Here is a 17835-nt window from a genome sequence, read left to right as displayed (position 1 = left end):
CCTTTAAGTCGCGCCTTCACCTGCTTTGTGAGTCCATCCCTCCGTATTTGTCTCCTCAGATGTGTTTAAAGGCTTAAATTCAACTTTATTATTGTTTTATTCACTGAATATCTCCTGGGATGAACTAAAGGTGAAAAGATGAACCGAGGTTTTGTTTGTAACTCCTGAGTGAACTGAAGGTTTATGGTTTATTTTTTAAGGGTATTGTCACATAAGAGACAATTGTGCGGTAATTTAACTTTAAAATAGATTTCAGTGCTACATTTTTAAGATGTTAACTGTAGCTACAACATAGCTTATATTTGAAATAGTACTGATTATCATCTGTAGTCTTGATGCTGTAATAAAATGTAAATGTCTTTATGGTAATGTGAGAGTATTTACCTGAAACTAATGAGATTATTTGGCTTCATTAAAGTGAACACACAGACTTAATGAGGACCTCATTAACACCTGTATCCTATTCTGTGATCACCCAAATAACATAAATGAATAATAATAATGAATATAACAGAAATAAATAGGCCTCAGATTAAACCCACTGCTGTCAGAGTTAGATCCAGCGATGTGAATATGTGCAGCTCGCCTTTCTTAAAAGTCTTTATGGCATATACAACAAGGTCCAAAGTCCATGAAAGTTTTGCTGATAAGAGGAGCCAATAAAAGCAGCAGTGCAGCAGTGTAAACACATGTCTACCTCGGCCCAGAGCGGGCCGTGTTCTGCGGATTTACATAAGGCTCCCATCAGCCGGCCCACTCATTATCATGTTGTATATCCCCCTGCTCTCTGAAAGCATCATGGCAAAGTAGCTCCATCCTCCCCTTCAACAGGGAAGTGAAGCAGCTTCTCGGAGCAGGTGTCAGCAGCTGAAAACTCCCCACAACAACTGGACAAGAGAGGAACTTTTATATTTGTTTTAATATTTCCCCTCTATTCTTCTTTTTTTTTTCTCCTCCTCTCTGCGCTTTTACGCGCACCCAGCAGGCCTATGTTGTGTTTTTAATGTTCTCTAAAATGGTATCCAAGCTGACATCCCTGCAGCAGGAGCTCCTCAGCGCCCTGTTGGACTCAGGAGTTACCAAAGATGTTCTGATCCAGGCCCTGGATGATATGGACCCGAGCCCGCCGAGCTTTGGAGTAAAACTGGAGAGTCTGCCCATGTCGCCGGCTCCTCCGCAGAGCGGTAAGATGAACGGAGCGTCGGACGTCGACTCGAAGCCCGTCTTCCACACGCTCACCAACGGTCACAGTAAAGGCAAACTGTCCGGGGACGAGGGCTCCGAGGACGGGGACGAGTACGACACGCCACCGATACTGAAGGAGCTCCAGTCGCTGAACACGGAGGAGGCCGCGGAGCAGAGGGCGGAGGTGGAGCGCATGTTGGCGTGAGTTTTTCTATTAAATCTGACTTCATTTAAAAAGTTTACAAACTTATTAAAACATAGTTAAAATACAAATTAATCAGCGCTCCAAATACTGAGTTTAAAACCTTTAAAATAAATAAAAATGAACTTTAAAACTTTAAAAATCACTTCCCACGGTTTGTTTACAGTTTTAAAATAACCCGCCACGGCTCGGTTTTCTCATTCTGGTTACTAATTATCCACATGGATTATTATTTCTTTACCTTTGGAAAATATCAGCTGAACTTAGAGCTATTTGTTATTAACTATACTTCACCTCTGGGTGAAGATAAAAAAAAATCCAGTTACAAGAGGATAAAGTGAACAAACACAACTCCAACTCTGAATTTAGGATTTAAAATAAAAATAATTAACACGTTTCATAAAAAAAAACATTCACAATAATAAACAACGAGAATCAATAAAATAAAGAAACAGTTTAATTAGATTATTCACCTTTAATTGAAAGTGTTTTATTTTTTCCGTTTATTAGTGTATCAGTAAACACATCACCTCTTGATATTCACTGTAAAACTAATATTTGAGGCCGGAAGAATATCAAAACTAACCCACGTGTAGTCAAGTTATTATTAATTTTATTCTATAAATCATCAACTGAAAGATACACAGTGGCGTGTGATTAGAGTGAATGGAGATCTGGTTATTCATTGTCAAAAGTTATAAACTAACATCTCCCACTTAACCCGCAGACTTTAGATGCAGGCCTCCACATTCTCCAAAACAAACAGACGTGTGTAGATTTGCTATAATTACCGATGTCAGTGTGTCTGGACCTGCTAATCTCTGATTGTATAGGCTGCGGCTGTTTTCTGACACTTTTCGTGCTGCTGCTACTGTAAAAAAAATATAATTGGACGTATAAGGGCGAAATCTGCAGGTAAGAACACGCAAGTTTTACATGCAAGATTTATATTTGCAGACAAAGTTAACACCGACACGAGGCATGTCATTTATTTAAAATGTTTTCACCTTTTTTCGATATTAATATCTGTACACTTTTTTTTTTAATTTAGAAAATTAAAAAAATATAGTGTCTGTTTTATGGCACATACACTTCAATAATCCTTTTATTTGAGTATTTTCAGAAGTTTTGTTGATTAATCACCTGGTTTTGGGTTTTTCTTTTTTTCCTGAGTGAGCTAAAGGTTCATAGTTATTTTATATTTTTTTTAAGTTTTGTTTCATGTGTCAGATAACAGATAATTAATTTAACTTTAATGTGGATTTATGACTTTTATTTAAACCTAATCTCTTTCCACACCAACTGAAACGACAAATACTAAGTCCAAGTTTCTCAACCCTGTCTGGATCCACTTGAACTAACCTTTGAAAATATTTACAGCCTATTGAACGGGCAACAATGATAAACGGGTCGTCTGTTCTGTGAGGCCTTGAAACAGTGGAGCTAAAGTAAAAGGAAGAAGTTGTGCTTGATCTGATTCGTTTTTATATCTGTGGGTTTGAATACAAACTTTTATTTCAACAAAACTACAAAAACCTTGATGATCATGATGAAAGAACTTTTATTTCGCTCATAAAATCCGAGTAAAGCTGATTCTGCTCTTTACCACTTCCCTCTAAAAGCTGCCTGTATGTCGTTCAGCGGTGTAACGAGTGTTGTTTTCTGTTCCTGAACCCAGAGAGGATCCATGGCGTGCTGCCCGCATGATCAAAGGTTACATGCAGCAGCACAACATCCCCCAACGGGAGGTGGTGGACATCACAGGCCTGAACCAGTCTCACCTCTCCCAGCACCTCAACAAAGGCACGCCCATGAAAACACAGAAGCGAGCGGCCCTCTACACCTGGTATGTCAGGAAACAGCGGGAAATTCTCCGACGTAAGTTAATATTTGAGTTTCTCACAGCTTGGCTCCGGCCTGTAATGTGTTGTTGGCAGGAGCACTGTACTTTATTTGGTTGGATATCAAGTTGGATTGGATGTTTCCTCATCATGCACCTACACCTGTAGGCCTGTGCTAGAAGTTGCCATGATGTGTGACTAACTTTTCCTCTCGCTGTAACAGTTTTATTGAATCTACCTCTTCTTATTTTGCAGAGTTCAACCAGGCAGTACATGGTTCTGGCAACAATATGACAGACAAAGGCAATCAGGATCCGGTGTTTTTTTTCCCAGAGTTCAACCCGTCCGGTCAGGGCATGGGTCAGGCTGGTGACGACGTCGGCAGCGAACCCTCCAGCAAGAAAATGAGACGTAATCGTTTCAAATGGGGTCCTGCATCCCAGCAAATCCTGTACCAGGCCTATGAACGGCAAAAGAACCCCAGCAAGGAGGAGCGGGAAGCTTTGGTAGAAGAGTGCAACAGGTAGAAAACATGACACCGTCCTGCACTTTACTAGAAAAAAGTCACCTCAACCACAATGTTTGACCTTGTATGTCTGTTTTCCTGCAGAGCTGAGTGTCTTCAGAGAGGCGTCTCCCCGTCCAAAGCTCAGGGCCTCGGCTCTAATCTGGTCACAGAAGTGCGAGTCTACAACTGGTTCGCCAACCGGCGTAAAGAGGAAGCCTTCAGACAGAAGTTGGCCATGGACGCCATCACCGTGCCGCCACACAGCATCAACCCTCTGCTGTCACACAGCTCGCCACATCATCCACAGACCAGCGCTTCGCCTCCGAGTAAGACCCACAATCCACACAATTTTATTCATGGTGCCTACAATACCCACAATGACTCAAGTGACATCGCTTGAGGCAATTTGTGTAGGCACAAAAGTAATTTTTTAACACATAACACCTCCCTTTAAATGTTACACATGGCAGATTCATCGCTTATGTTGGGAAATAACACATAGCCGGTGACAGAATACCTGTAAAAATGTGAGCTACCGTCAGTTTACGGAGAAATTTCGAGGCGTTTGCTCCAAAAAAATGTGGATGATTTGTTTTTCTTGGGTGTGAAAATGCTGTCAGAAACGTCAGAGGCTCAGCTGATGTGATCAGAGAGGCAGAGAAAGAGGGGGCAAGTGATCAATGAGCGTGAGTGAGTGAGCTGAGCAAATGCCATTGTTATTCTGATCTTTGAAAACACACTGAGAACAATCCACATTGTACCTGCAATCTCCACTCCAAAGTCAGCATGGAGAAGCATGACACAAAGGGCAGCAATCCTGTGACAGGCCTGGGTCAGGCCAGGGTCAGGGAGGGGGGGACAGACAGATCCACATTACCTCTACATAACGCCGTCATTTCCACATTTCCCCCACCCGATTGCAGGTTGCTAATGACTCTGCTCGGAGAGTTGCCCAAAACAAGGAAACGGCGTGTGTTATAGCTCTGACCATTTCACCCTGACCTGATGTTTGCGTTTGGACTAATTAGTATTGACTGAGTCTACCTGGTGTATACGACGTAAAAACAAAAGCTGATAGGCCTCGCGGAGCTTTATCCTCCGTGCCATCACTCACCCTCCATAAAACTGTGATTTGAGAGACTCACTCGGAGCCTATTGTTGTCCTCTCGTGTTCGAACACGAGGGCGAAGCTTTGAAGGAGAAAACACACTTGTTTGTCTTTCGGCTTGCTCTTTTACCTTTTGATAAACGGGTTGGATTGTCTGTTTATTGCTCAGAACACCTGACCAGGCATTGACCTCAGGCTGCAAAGCCAGAGGGGTCAGCGATAAGGTTGCCGAAGGGAAGGGTCGGTGCAAGCAATGGCGGAAAAAGCACTTTGTTCCCCCTAAGAAACCCCTCAGCTGGCTGCTTACAAGGTGTCCTGCTGGCATCCTGCCGACAGCATCAGCTGTTTTTCAGTGTCAGCCCCTGGCCTGACAATAATATCCCAGCGGGGCGTCTCATTGCGTTGCTAGGGCACGGCCTGTATTATGCATGCTTAATGGACAATTAAAATCCTTTGCTACTACATCTCCCAGGCCTTTGATAAGGGGCTCCTCTGACTTCTACTCTCTATACTCTACCTCAGCAGGAGGTCCCATTGTCTGCGGTGTATTAGAAGACTGCAGTGACTGTAACCTAGGTTCATTTATCTCTGCTGGGCCTTGAGGAGGACTGATTTTAAAGCCTCCCCCCATCACCTTTATGGGCATTGGTATAGTTGCTGAGGCTGGGTGCAGACTTGAAGCAGCAGGAGCTGTCCACCGGGGTATTGGCTCTTTTCTGGCCAGACAGGACTGATGACCCCTTCTTCGCCTATAGATAAAGCGAGTCACCCCCCCCACCCACTCCCTCCTCACACCGTCGCCGCACCTTCAGTCATACAAGAGAGGTCACTGCTGGGTCAGATCAAAGAAGCCTCTCTCTTACTTTGGGAGTTTTTATTGATTCGGTTGCACTTCGTTGGCCGCTTGGTCACGACTGGATAGACAGCGAACAGTTTGTCTATCTGTGACTTTTTTCTTTTTTTACTTTCGGGGATGAAACTGATCTCAGGCAGATTACAGAGTTTGTCAGCTAGTTGTACACGAGCACACACCTGTGTTTTCCGACGCAATATTTACTTACTGTTCATCCGCTAATAACGTTTGCTGAGCTCGAGTAATCCGTCTTCTTATTCACGGCATTTTACTTTGAGGCATTGATCTCCACTGATAAGTTAGTTAAATAAATCATAACTTACAAATGCATGTTTGCAAATGTTAGATTGCAAAAATAATTTAAAGAAACGACTAATTTATCCATGTCCTATACTTAATATACAGTATTAAGTTACTTTGTTTGAGTGTTTAAATAGTTTATTATCTCATACTTTTGACTTTTAAAATATTTATTTTCTGCTCCATTTATCATCTCACAACCCTTAAGATTTATTTTGTTTCGAGTTGGAAACCACTGCTCCAAACTACCTCAATATATATGTAGTAGTTTAAACTAGCTACACCACAATCAGCTACAACAGTAAGATGTAATAATATTTTAATGATAGGAGCCTTTTTGATACATTCTTACTTATGCCTGACTTTTACTTGAAATTGAGTATTTTTAGATTATTGGTACTTTTATTTAAATCAAAAATCTGAGTACTTCTTCCCCTTGCTGGTAGTTTGGCAGCTAAAGTCACCGTGAAATTGAATCTGGACTAAGATGAGCTGCATCGTCGTTCTGCACGTTACAAAACTCGCAGACTCAGAAGTTCCAGATGAGATACAGCAGCAGGGGGGCTTATCCGTGGGTTTTTTCCGCCACCTCGGGGTAGCTTTAAAACAGGACACACACACACACACACTCACACACACACGTACAAAAAGGATGGCCTAGCTTTGCACTTTCCACTGCTCTGCAAGCCACAAAGAAGAGAGACTGGATACGTCCTGCGGAGACCCAGGAGGTCTGTCATATGCAGGGCCACTACAATGAGCACTGCCTGGGGTTGGGGAGGCAGGCTTTGATATTACATGGGTCACACAGGGAGCTAGAGCCTTTTAAACCTGCTGAAGATCCTTGCTACCACTCCCCTTCTGAAGTTCTCGCCCTCCCCGTGCTCCTGAAGGACTCCTTCAGCTTTTCATGGATTGTTTCATCATCGTACCAGAGCACAACCATCCAGTAATGGTAGAAACCATCCCACTTTAGCTTTTTAGAGAGTCTTTTAGCTCAGATCGTAGAAGTTTCCTGCAGTTAGAGTTACTGCCCGAACCCAAAGAAACAAAACCGGCCTGAATAGCATCCTTTTCTCCCTCTGACACTTTAAGAGGTCGTCCAGTACCGAGATAACTGCCTTTTTATGAGTCCTCTTCTATTGTGTGGCAATGGGGGTCATGAGTCCAATGGAGTGCTTTATTGTTCTGCGGCAGTGTTTACAAGGCATGGTGGAGTGTTGTGGGGTTGCTGCTATGTTCAAGAAGACAATATGAAGTCTGTGAGCTGAACAAAATGGAGGACAGGTACTTCAGGGGATGAAATACGGCTCTGTGGCTTTGCTTCAGACATTGCGGCATCTGTATTTTAAGTATGCGAACAGTTCAGCGTGATGAGGAACATGCTTGTTTGTATGCTAAATATGAAAATGTAGTTTACTGTTTCCTGTTTTGTTTTTTGTGCAAGATGTGCTCTAACACTCTGCAAAATGTCAAATTATTGCTCTAAATGTTTGGTATCTTATGCAAGATTGTTACTATACACGACTCTATCCAATAATTCAAAGACAACCTGATTTCACCGACACCTGAAGCAAAATTGCATCCTGTTCCAGTTTCCAGCAGTGACAAGAAATCAATGCCCCCCCTCCCTCATTGGTCACATTTAGTGTCAGCGCCTCTCCTCTCTTTTTATCTCAAAATGGCTGCATATCAACGCTTCCTGTCATGTCTGACCGACTTCAGCGGGGCGTTCATGGCGGACACACTTGGGTCAGGGACGGAGGGCGCTCGGGGAAAGATGGGAGATCTGAGCGCAAACAGAGTCTGTCTCTACACTGTCAGTGAGCGAGGAAGGGGGGGGAGTCTGTGTGGGGCTGAGACCACAGGATAAGAATGTGTTTGACATTGTTTGTAATTGTGTAATGTTTACTCTGTTGGTATCAGAGGGGGCCTTGCATTGGCAAACAGGCATTTGATTGTCGGTTGCGGTGGGGTGAAGCATTCCTTTGGGCCTCCAGTGAGAGACAACAAGAAGTCTAGACATGGAATTAAGTGATGGCACTGGAAGACAAATTTTAATTTCACCGCAGCTTCACTTCACTGGAAAGTAACCAAGTACTTTTACTCAAGTAAAGTACTTGCACGCTTCATTTTCTAACACTTGGCAGCGGGAAATGTTGCACATTTATCCGGCAGCTTTAGTTTCAAGAAGTTTCTATTTAACTATCAAAACTGAATAAGATTTTACATAAAAAACAAACAATAAACTCATGAAATACACTTCTCAGATGGTTTGTTTCATCTTGAAAGAAGTAAAATGATCCAATATGAAAGAAATCAAAGATTAGAGAAATATTTGCAGCAGAACTTTGTTTCTTATGTGTCCTCTTTTAGATTTATATTGTGACCTTTTGGAGGTGACCTGACCTTTAGGTTTGGACCTCAACCAGCTACAATATGGCCACATCTACTTTAAATACATTTTGTTGCTGTACTTTTACTTTACTTTGGTATTTGGATCAGAGTACTTCTTTCACTGCTGGTAAACTTCACACTGACGTAATTGCAGACATCATCAGTAGCATTTGTGTGCTGATCGGAGAGGCCGGTGGGAGTTTTTCTGTAGTGAGTGGGTGTACACAGTTCATGGCCTTGGCTGAGCTGCGCAGATAGCAGCAGTGGTCGGGTCAGTGTGTTTGTTTGCTCTGTCCTCCGCCGTCTGAGGCAAAGAGCAGGTGAGCTCGGCTGGTTTGGAGCGACAGCATGTGTCGCTCAGTGAAGAACGAGGCCGACGCTACTGTATCCCTCTGCCCTGTGTAACTGTTATAGCTGTGAAAATAAGTGAAACTAACTGTCTGTTTGTCTCTGTCTCAGTGCGTTACAGCCAAGGCCCCGGTGAGGTCACCTCCTCAACCACCATCAGTCACCACAGTAGCAACGCGATGCCGTCCAGCCAGTCGGTGCTCCAGCAGGTGTCTCCGGGAGGACTGGACCACAGCCACGGTCTGATGTCACCTGAGACTAAGATGGTGAGTGAACACACCTGGGCCTGAGATTAGATAAGCCTGCGTTTAGCATAAACGTACAAAGCAGGTTCCTGAACCTCGTCTCCCATGGACCCACCGGCAAGAGCCAACAAGTGGCACATTGTGCTCCTCTGTTTGGAAGGTGGAGCCGAAGGTGGCAGGCCATGGCTGACCTGACACGCAGCCTTCACCAGAGTGCGCCAGGCACGTCCATCTCTCAGCCAATAAACCTGACAAAGAAACATTCTTTATTGATTAAATGCCTCGCAGAGAGGAGCCACAGGTGGAGCGATACTTGTTCTGCCAGAGAAATGACGCCAACATTTGATTGTACCTGATGTTTTTTTGTTTCTCCCTTCTGCCCTAGTCCAATATTTGATCAGTGACAAGGAAAGCTGCACATGGATCTATAGCTCTTGAGTAGTGGTGCAACAATACCTTTGATATTTGATTTATTGTGAACATTTTCCTTTTTTCCCACAACACAAAAACTCACTTTGAACCACTTATCTTGTTCCGGGTAACTGAAATATTCAAAACTGTTCACTGACTTCCCTGTTGGATAAAGTTACTTCTGCCTTTCGGAGCAGCATTATATGAAATGACCACAGCGTGGGCAAGCGGTGTGTTGTGCAGCGGGTCAGAGCTGACAGTTTCTTATCTGCAGATGTGCATCTGTGCTCTGTGGGCAGCTGCCATTAGTCAAATAGACACAGCCCCTCGAAACAGGAGTACAGATAGCCATTACTGTACATGCAGAGATGTTGTTTTGGACAGTCATTGCTCATGCACGACATTTTACGTACGATTTCTTTCCTTTCTTATCTGGATTTGCTTGTGTGCCATGTATGAGTGGAGTTACACAATCCTGGTGTTGTACAAAAGAATCTGAACTAAGTCAACATTTATGTCCGTTGTTTGTTTAGCAGCCAACATCTGTTTGAAAATACATTTATATGAATTTACATAGCAGATACTCAAAACACTCTCGTAACGTTGGAGTGTCGCAGTATAAATATTACAGCAATAAAACAGTGTTGTAATTGTGTTTATTTCCTTCACCTTTCCCCAGATTTCAGGTTCAGGCGGAGGACTTCCTCCAGTCAGCACGCTGACAAACATCCACAGTTCCCATCACAGCCATCAGCAGACACAGAACCTCATCATGCCTCTATCTGGAGTCATGGCCATCGCACAGAGTAAGTCCTCCACGTCCCTCCACAGGATATTATCTATCTCATCGTGGTGACATGGTTTGACTGAGTTGTGTCCCGTCTCTCGTTAAGGTTTAAACACGTCGCAGTCTCAGACGGTGCCAGTGATCAACAGCGTGGCGGGAAGTCTCGCAGCGCTGCAGCCGGTGCAGTTTTCCCAGCAGCTCCACAGCCCTCACCAGCAGAGCCTGATGCAGCAGTCCCCCAGCCACATGAGCCAGCAGCCGTTCATGGCTACCGTCACACACTCACACAGTCAGTAACACTTCTTTGTACACCAAGCTCAACGTTTTGTGGTGCTTTTAAAGCGTTGTGTTAGCATTTGAGTCTCCTTCATGGAGAGGAAGAATGTTTTTGATTATCTTCTATGCTGGAAGTCAACTCTTGACCTCTCACGTTAACTTTAGGAATCCTTTAGGGGAGGCAATCTAATCCACACTGGGAACTAGTGAGTTTTATCAGCTGTACAGGGAGCTAAAGAGGCAAAATGCAGCCTAAATAAACACTATATCCACCCTATTATCATCTATTAGATTTGATTTTCTTGCCCTAAATTCAAATTTAAATTTTGGCATCATTCATGGACTCATCTCTGCCCATAAGGCGAGAGAAGAGGAACCATTTGCTGCTTTCCAAACTGAGAAAGCGAAAGCTCAACTCCACAAATACTAGATTCTAGATCAGATCTTACATTTCCCAGGATTTAAGCTCAACATAAACATGTCACACTTCATATCTCATGAGCATCTAAAACCTCGAGTACAAGCGTGTAACTAATCATCGTTCTGATTTCCGTTGCAGTGTATCCTCACAAACAAGAGCCCCCGCAATATTCCCATCCGTCACGCTTCTCCTCGGCCATGGTGGTCACGGACACCAACAGCATCAGCACCCTCAGCTCCATGTCCTCGGGCAAGACGGTGAGTCTTTTGCCATATCACAACCCAGAGGCTGAAATTAGAAGCATGCGCTCACCTCTGTCTGCCTGCCACTGTGGGTTTTAGATTGGAAAAAGTCAATGCAAAGTACTTGCATGTGAATCAGCAGTAAATTTAAGATGTCGTTGGAATAATTCTCACATTTTGCAATCAAAGAGTAACAATCTGACACAGAAATCACCCTCACCTTATTCTGATTGAGAGAAACAACACAATCTGAGCACACACTAACAGCAGGAACTAGATCACGACTTAGAGAAGTGTGTTATGATTGTGTGTTGACTTGTTTAATTCCTGTCATATTAGGACGCTCCTGTAAACAAGATGGTGCAACTCGGGGGTCTCTCCTGGGTAAATACAATTTCATCAGTTCAGTCACTTTAAAGTAGTAAGTAAAATCACAGAAAATCGCATACAAATCAAATATTTTAGTTCTCTTACTTGTTTGGGGCTGCTGTCGATGTTCAAACGCTTTTATACGCCTCCAAACTAATAGACGAGACAGATATATGGATAGTATACTCCTCCGATTTTCTATTTCCTCTTAAACAGCCGCCTAATCAATCACCTGTTCCCTCAGCCTGAACGCCTCACCTCCTTTAACTTTCCTCTGCGATCAGGAAATGAGCCCCGCTGTTAATCAAAGTTCTCAGGGAGTTTTGCGTCCTGCTACTTTTCCTCCATGCTACAGTGAGGCTGGAGATGAGATGGGTTGGAAGTAGAGGTGGAGGTGGTGTTTTTTTTTTTTTGTTTGTTTGTTTTTTTGAGTAATTACACCTCTTCCTCTTTCCTACTTCTCCCTGCTCTCGGTGATCGCTCTAGCCTGAAATGTTGTCCACGGTGCTTTCACACGCTCAATTTCCCACGCTGAGGCAGAGCGCCGCTCGTACCGCCGAGCTGCTACTGACAGACTGATGGGTTGATGGGATGATAGCTGAGAGCACGGTGTATCCTCTGTGGTGGATACGCATCAGATTTAGGCATTTCAAAACCTTTTTCTTTGACTTTTTAATCGATTATGACTAACTTGCACTCAGAAAAACAAGCCCCAGCAGTAAAAAGTACTAATATTAGAGTTCATGTACTGGTGGTAACTTTGGCTTCATCACCCTGTGGTATTTAACAAACCCGTTTATGTAGAAAGCAATCAGCCAGCAGGCTCTCCCAGGTATTTTCTTATCAGGACTTTATTTGGCCGGGGCAGCCTTCTTCTCATGACACGACCAACATACTCAGGCTTTTATAACACTCATTGTTTACCATGAACCCTCCATTATACCTGAGTCTGTTTAAAAAACAACAACTCACCTTTTGCTTTAGAGGCCTGGCGTCGTCTAATGACTCAAAGTCTTAGCTGCGGGTCAGTCTTTATCAGGTGAAGCTGTTTGCTGGCCGCAGGGTCACGTTAGGGTCACCTGCCTCCAACCCATGGAGAGGCAGGACAAAAATAAATTCCACAAACAATCCCAAAAAAAAAAAGAAAAGAGTATTTCAATGGAGACATGGGAAGAGGGATGAGGAGTGTATTTAGTCAGGTGTGGCACATAAAGGTGAAGAGGTGATTCAAATCATTTACTTAAGTAAAAGTAGCAATACCAGAAAATATAAATACTCCAGTAATTATTGGAGCATATAACAAGTTTAACCTACAAGAATGCATCACATTTTATAAATATATGATGTCTTTTTTATTTACAATCTTTACCTGACAAGTAACTTTAACTGTTAAATCAAACTAATAAATACAAATAATGAGGATAAGGTAGCATTAAATACATCACTAGACCCAGTAAAAAGTGTTAAATGTACTTAAAGGTCCACATCTAGCTGTATATTCGCTGATTTCAACCCCCTCATCTCACCCTCTCCTTCCTAGTGAAAAAGAGAAAGCAACAACATGCATGAAAAACATGAAAATCTCTCTATCTCTTGAGGCAGTGTTTAGTTTGTTTGAGATATAAAAGTCTCATTTAAGGTAACACAATACATAATTAACATAAGGCAACATAATTATTCTTATTTTGAGGTGATTATACACTAATGAGTTATTACATTATATTCTGTAATTAGAGCCCTTAAATCTGACACACTTCCCAGCCTTGGTAAAGATGCACATTACCATATATACCTGTGTTACCGGACAGATTGTTTTTATTGTTTTATGTAACACAGGCCTACTTTGTCTGACATTTCTCTCCTCCTCTTCCCTTTCAGTGTCCTCTTCAAGCTTGGTGAGAGCGTCCATCTGACTTCCTCGGCGCCCGGCAACCGGAGGCACATTTTTCCACCCTCTCACCGCTGTAACCATGACAACTCTTAATAACCCGGCAAACGTGGCGCGGCTTTGATGATGAGTCAGTCAACAAACGAGAGGAGAGTGACGACGGTGGGCCAGGAGGTGGATGATGAGAAATGGGGGGGGGATGGAGGAAAGAAAAAATAAAATATATAAAGATACATTTTTAAAAAAAAGCACCTGAACGTGAGGATTGGACTGGATTCTCCTCCATCAGTCGCACACAAATGATCAACAAGGATGTATGATTTTTACACAATCTTTGAAAACAGTATTTTTCTAAAGCCCCCTTTTCAACGGAACAAAAACCAAGCACCCAAACACTGCTCATAAACTATGTGTGTGTGTGTGTGTGTGTGTGTGTGGACCTGAATGAAGGTTCTGGGACAACTTATATATTACGCTGTGATTTAAAGGTGGAAATATGAAGGCACACTGACACTAACAGAGACAAATCAGCAGCAGCCTCTGCCGGAAAGGCTGCAAATGAAAGGCGAGTCACTCGCGGCGAGCTCCTCGGACACCTTCGCAGACGGCTCACACAAATCTCGCACGTGAGCAGACAATCACAATCACCTGTATTGATCCTCTCACCGGGCTTTAAAGGAGTCTTCCATGTTGTTTCTTTCACACTCAGTTTACTGTAATAGCATTACAGCCCTCCGCCGCTCGGAGGGATTCATCATGTCGAGTTGTTCAATGTGTATACTGTGATTGAAAAGACTTTGACAATCTTGAAAGGACTATGCAACGCGTCTATATAGGTGTATGCAGTGCTTTGTATAACTGGACTCCACACACTTGAGGCTGGAAATGAATATGCACTATCAGCACAGATTATTAGTACACTGGAGCTGCCTGTAAAATAGCACAAAAGCAGATGGATGTGTGACAAATTTTCTTTTTCCAAAGAATAGCTGAGTGTAGGCACGGCTTCTATTTGTCATCTTGTCTCAAAAGTTAGCCTCCGGTATCTATAAACCAGCTCTGCCTTCAGGGGGGAACTGACTCACTCTTTAAATGCGGCCCTTCCCCTCCCGTGTTGTTTGCACACAGGTTCAGGTGAATTTCAGGAATGGGACTCACCCTCCTCCTCCTCCTCGTCTCATTCTTTCTCCCTCTCCCACTTCTTGCTGCAATGTGACGAGATACCAAAATAGGACAAATATTGTTAATAACTCCTCATTATAAATCATGGCAAGCACCGCCACCACCTCCATTTGCGCAGAATGAAAATATTGACAAGTATTCAGAAACAAAACATCTCAGTCTGGTATTTTTGTGAAGGAGAGAGACATGAAAGAGGACGGTGTTGTGACAGCAGCTGCTCTAATCATACAGGAATCCACAGAGACTGAGAAATGTAAGGGAGAGGAGCAGCTGCTGTGGGTACAGACGCCCACACGAACACTATCGAGGTGTGTGTTTGGACAGAAAGCTACAAGCGAACAGTCGCGCAAAGTTTATTGTGAAGTTATTTCCCTCCAGTTTCTCTCCCTTTGCTCATTTCTTAGCTGGACAAAGATGGGAGAGGTTGGCATGTGGGCCATATTTAGCACCATTTAGCTTCTATCTATCAAACCCTGCATGTTATGAGTGTGGCAGATCCAGTCTCCTGTTCAATATAGGTCATTACATTGTTATTATTATGTTGGTTGGTTTGTGACTGTTATAGGCACATCTACTGCCATCTGATCAGAGGGCACTCATACTTGTGTGACAGGGCATGATTTGTTTTGTTTTGTTTTTTTTCTTTCTAATGTATTATTTTTGTATAAAATTGAAATCAATCATAAATCATTATTTATACTTTCTGAGAAAATATTGATATTTCAAGTAAAAGTTTTTTTTCCCCAGAATGATGACATGGTTTGGATTATTTTGTGTACGCAACATGCAGATAGATAGATAGATAGATAGATAGATAGATAGATAGATAGATAGATAGATAGATAGATAGATAGATAGATAGATAGATAGATAGATAGATAGATAGATAGATAGATAGATAGATAGATAGATAGATAGATACTGTAGATAGATAGATAGATAGATCTTACACATTGGACCTTTAAATATTTTAATAAATATTGTAAACAGTAAACTTATACTGTTATACTTTATCGTGCAGCTCATTTAGCTTAATCATTTGATACACTGCTGGGATGTTTAATAATAATATTGTAATCACTTAAACATTATATTTTATACACTGTATGTTTCTAATTTATGTAAAATCTTAATCTGTAAAATAACTATAGCTGTAGAAAGTACAGTATCTTCCCCTGAGATGCAGTGCAGTCATAGTAGAAAGTATATATGTTCAGTGGTAAATGGACAGTACTTGTGTAGCACCTTTCCTGTTTTCTGACCACTCAAGGTGCTTTTATACAACATATTACATTCACCCATTCATACACTACCATGCAACCTACTGCAAGCTGCGTTCACACACTGATGGTGCATCCTTTGGGAACAGTTTATGGTTTTTTGCCCGAGGACACTTAGACATGCTGGAAGAACCAGGGATCGAACCGCTGATCATTTGATTAGTGGTCGACCCGCTCTATCTCCTGAACCAATGTTACACTTTAGTTACTTTCCACCAAATAAGACGCTGTTGGCCGTGTAGTAAGAAGTAGCAGTTAGTGTGTTTATAGCCTCTACCGAGATGTTGTGACGTTACTGAGCCATAAGCAAACAGCCTCTTTGAAGTTCATAGATCTGAAGTGCACATTGCATTTCAAGCAACAAGTTCATTGAACCCAACATGCATAATTCATTTCAGCCTTGATCTGCTGCTGGCATAGTGTCCTTCTGTAAAAAAAGCAACAACATAGTTGTCATTATAGTTCTTTGAAACACAGTTTTCATTGAAAAAGATCACATCTGAATACATGGTTTAATTTTAATATATATACAAAGCACATAGCTATGATACTTTGTTTTCCATATTACACTATGGTATAGATTGAGGTACACTGTGTACACTAGTTCACTTTAAAAATGTGTAATCCGATCTCTCTAATTAGTTAGAGACCGTTTGGTTATTTGCATATTAAGTGTGATATGGTCATTTATAAGAGTCTTTGGCCTGTTTTGCCCCATCACTACACTTAAATCTACATTCACCATTTGACTGATATATTATCAAGTTGAACTTGTTAGCAAACAGTTGCTTATTTACACACCCAGCAGTCATGGAGCAACATTATCACTCATTTGGAGTCACGTTTCCGGTCTTCTGATGACTGTAAGTCCAATATTCAGTCTCTTTTTGCTTTGTCTTATCTGCTAAACGCTCCAATATGTTAAACAGTTAGTGGCTTACAGGGTCTGTTTTGCTGAGTACAGAGGAGTTTTAGAGTCTTTTAGCAGAAAAAAACAACAAACCAATGAGCTGAAACTCGCTTTAAATCAACGTAAAGCTGCAGATTCACATGATAATTCTCTGATTGTCATTTAACTACTGGTAAATCGAACATAACCACATTAAAAAGCTTTAACGTTTTAAAACTTAAGATTGCAGGATTGTGATTTACATGACTTGGCAATGCCTTAAAGCTGCTCTTCTATCCCTGTGTTGACCTGCAGCCTCCTCCTCTGCGGAGCCCTGCTGGGGGAAGCCTTGTAATCCACTGATGTTGCTCTATTTAGTTTTAAATGAGGCCTTTGATTTTCACACCCAGGAAGCCTCTAAAGATCTGACCATGTCTCCTTTTGAGTCTTTTCTGTAAAAGAAACTGAAATACTGGGAGGCTCATTAGCATCTGTTAGACTTTGAAATACAACACTAAACTCTCTAAACATGACATTTAATTCAGTTGTGAATTAGAGTTTGAATACAAACTCGGCTCACTTTGTGCTAAAGAATTCGCTGGGTGCAAACACACTTTATATTTGCCGACCAATTAGTGATAATAGTATAAGGCTCATTGTATTAATAGCTTTATACTCCCAAGTGCTTTATTATATTATGTCAACATCAGATATACACTGTATCAAAGCACGTATTACTGAAATTTAAGTCGTTTCGTACAAAGCACTTGCACTCTTTAAATACAGACATTTCTATATTATACTACGTTTAGTCGTTTAGTCACATGGAGTTACCCCTTTAATATACTATATAAAATGTCTCTTAAGTCAGAGAAATGTCAATACTGGACCAGAAAAAACAACAGATTTTCATTTATTGTAACATATGTGATGTAAGTTGTGTTTTAAATTAAATTCCTGACTTAAAAAATTCAACCCCTTAGGAGTAACGACCACTGACAGTTTAAAGAATAGACGGCATATGCGTAACAGGTTTTTGAAGAGCTGTTTTGAAGCTCTGGCCTGTCCTGCCTCTTCCGCCACCCAGCTAATCTAAAATTTTG

The 17835-nt window shown here is 42.0% G+C and overlaps 1 protein-coding gene across 3 annotated transcripts; it reads left to right on the top strand.

Annotated features, from left to right (window-relative positions):
• Positions 1 to 707: 707 nt before the first annotated feature.
• Positions 708 to 14016, top strand: hnf1ba (HNF1 homeobox Ba). 3 transcript variants are annotated; one of them, XM_019277822.2, is made up of 10 exons: positions 708 to 1386; positions 3066 to 3265; positions 3484 to 3751; positions 3839 to 4062; positions 8854 to 9008; positions 10078 to 10204; positions 10292 to 10474; positions 11021 to 11139; positions 11464 to 11508; positions 13372 to 14016. In XM_019277822.2, the coding sequence occupies exons 1-10, from the start codon at positions 1004 to 1006 to the stop codon at positions 13390 to 13392; spliced, it is 1725 nt and encodes a 574-aa protein (XP_019133367.1). In that variant the 5' UTR covers positions 708 to 1003; the 3' UTR covers positions 13393 to 14016. The 3 variants fall into 3 exon arrangements, with proteins under 3 accessions (XP_019133367.1, XP_019133362.1, XP_019133374.1); XM_019277817.2 differs by having other exon boundaries at positions 11464 to 11545; XM_019277829.2 differs by lacking the exon at positions 11464 to 11508.
• Positions 14017 to 17835: the final 3819 nt, after the last annotated feature.

The sequence above is a fragment of the Larimichthys crocea genome, chromosome VII (genome assembly GCF_000972845.2).
Source record: "Larimichthys crocea isolate SSNF chromosome VII, L_crocea_2.0, whole genome shotgun sequence".
NCBI classification, from domain to species: domain Eukaryota; kingdom Metazoa; phylum Chordata; class Actinopteri; family Sciaenidae; genus Larimichthys; species Larimichthys crocea.
The sequence above is the reverse complement of the archived record's forward strand: the minus strand, read 5'-3'. Positions and strand labels throughout refer to the sequence as shown.

Bases quoted from the DNA above. Each gene is read 5' to 3' on its own strand.
- hnf1ba (XM_019277817.2), top strand. From the start codon at position 1,004: ATGTTCTCTAAAATGGTATCCAAGCTGACATCCCTGCAGCAGGAGCTC. The intron at 4,063-8,853 runs GTAAGACCCACA...TCTCTGTCTCAG, and splicing joins GACCAGCGCTTCGCCTCCGA to TGCGTTACAGCCAAGGCCCC. The intron at 9,009-10,077 runs GTGAGTGAACAC...ACCTTTCCCCAG, and splicing joins TGTCACCTGAGACTAAGATG to ATTTCAGGTTCAGGCGGAGG.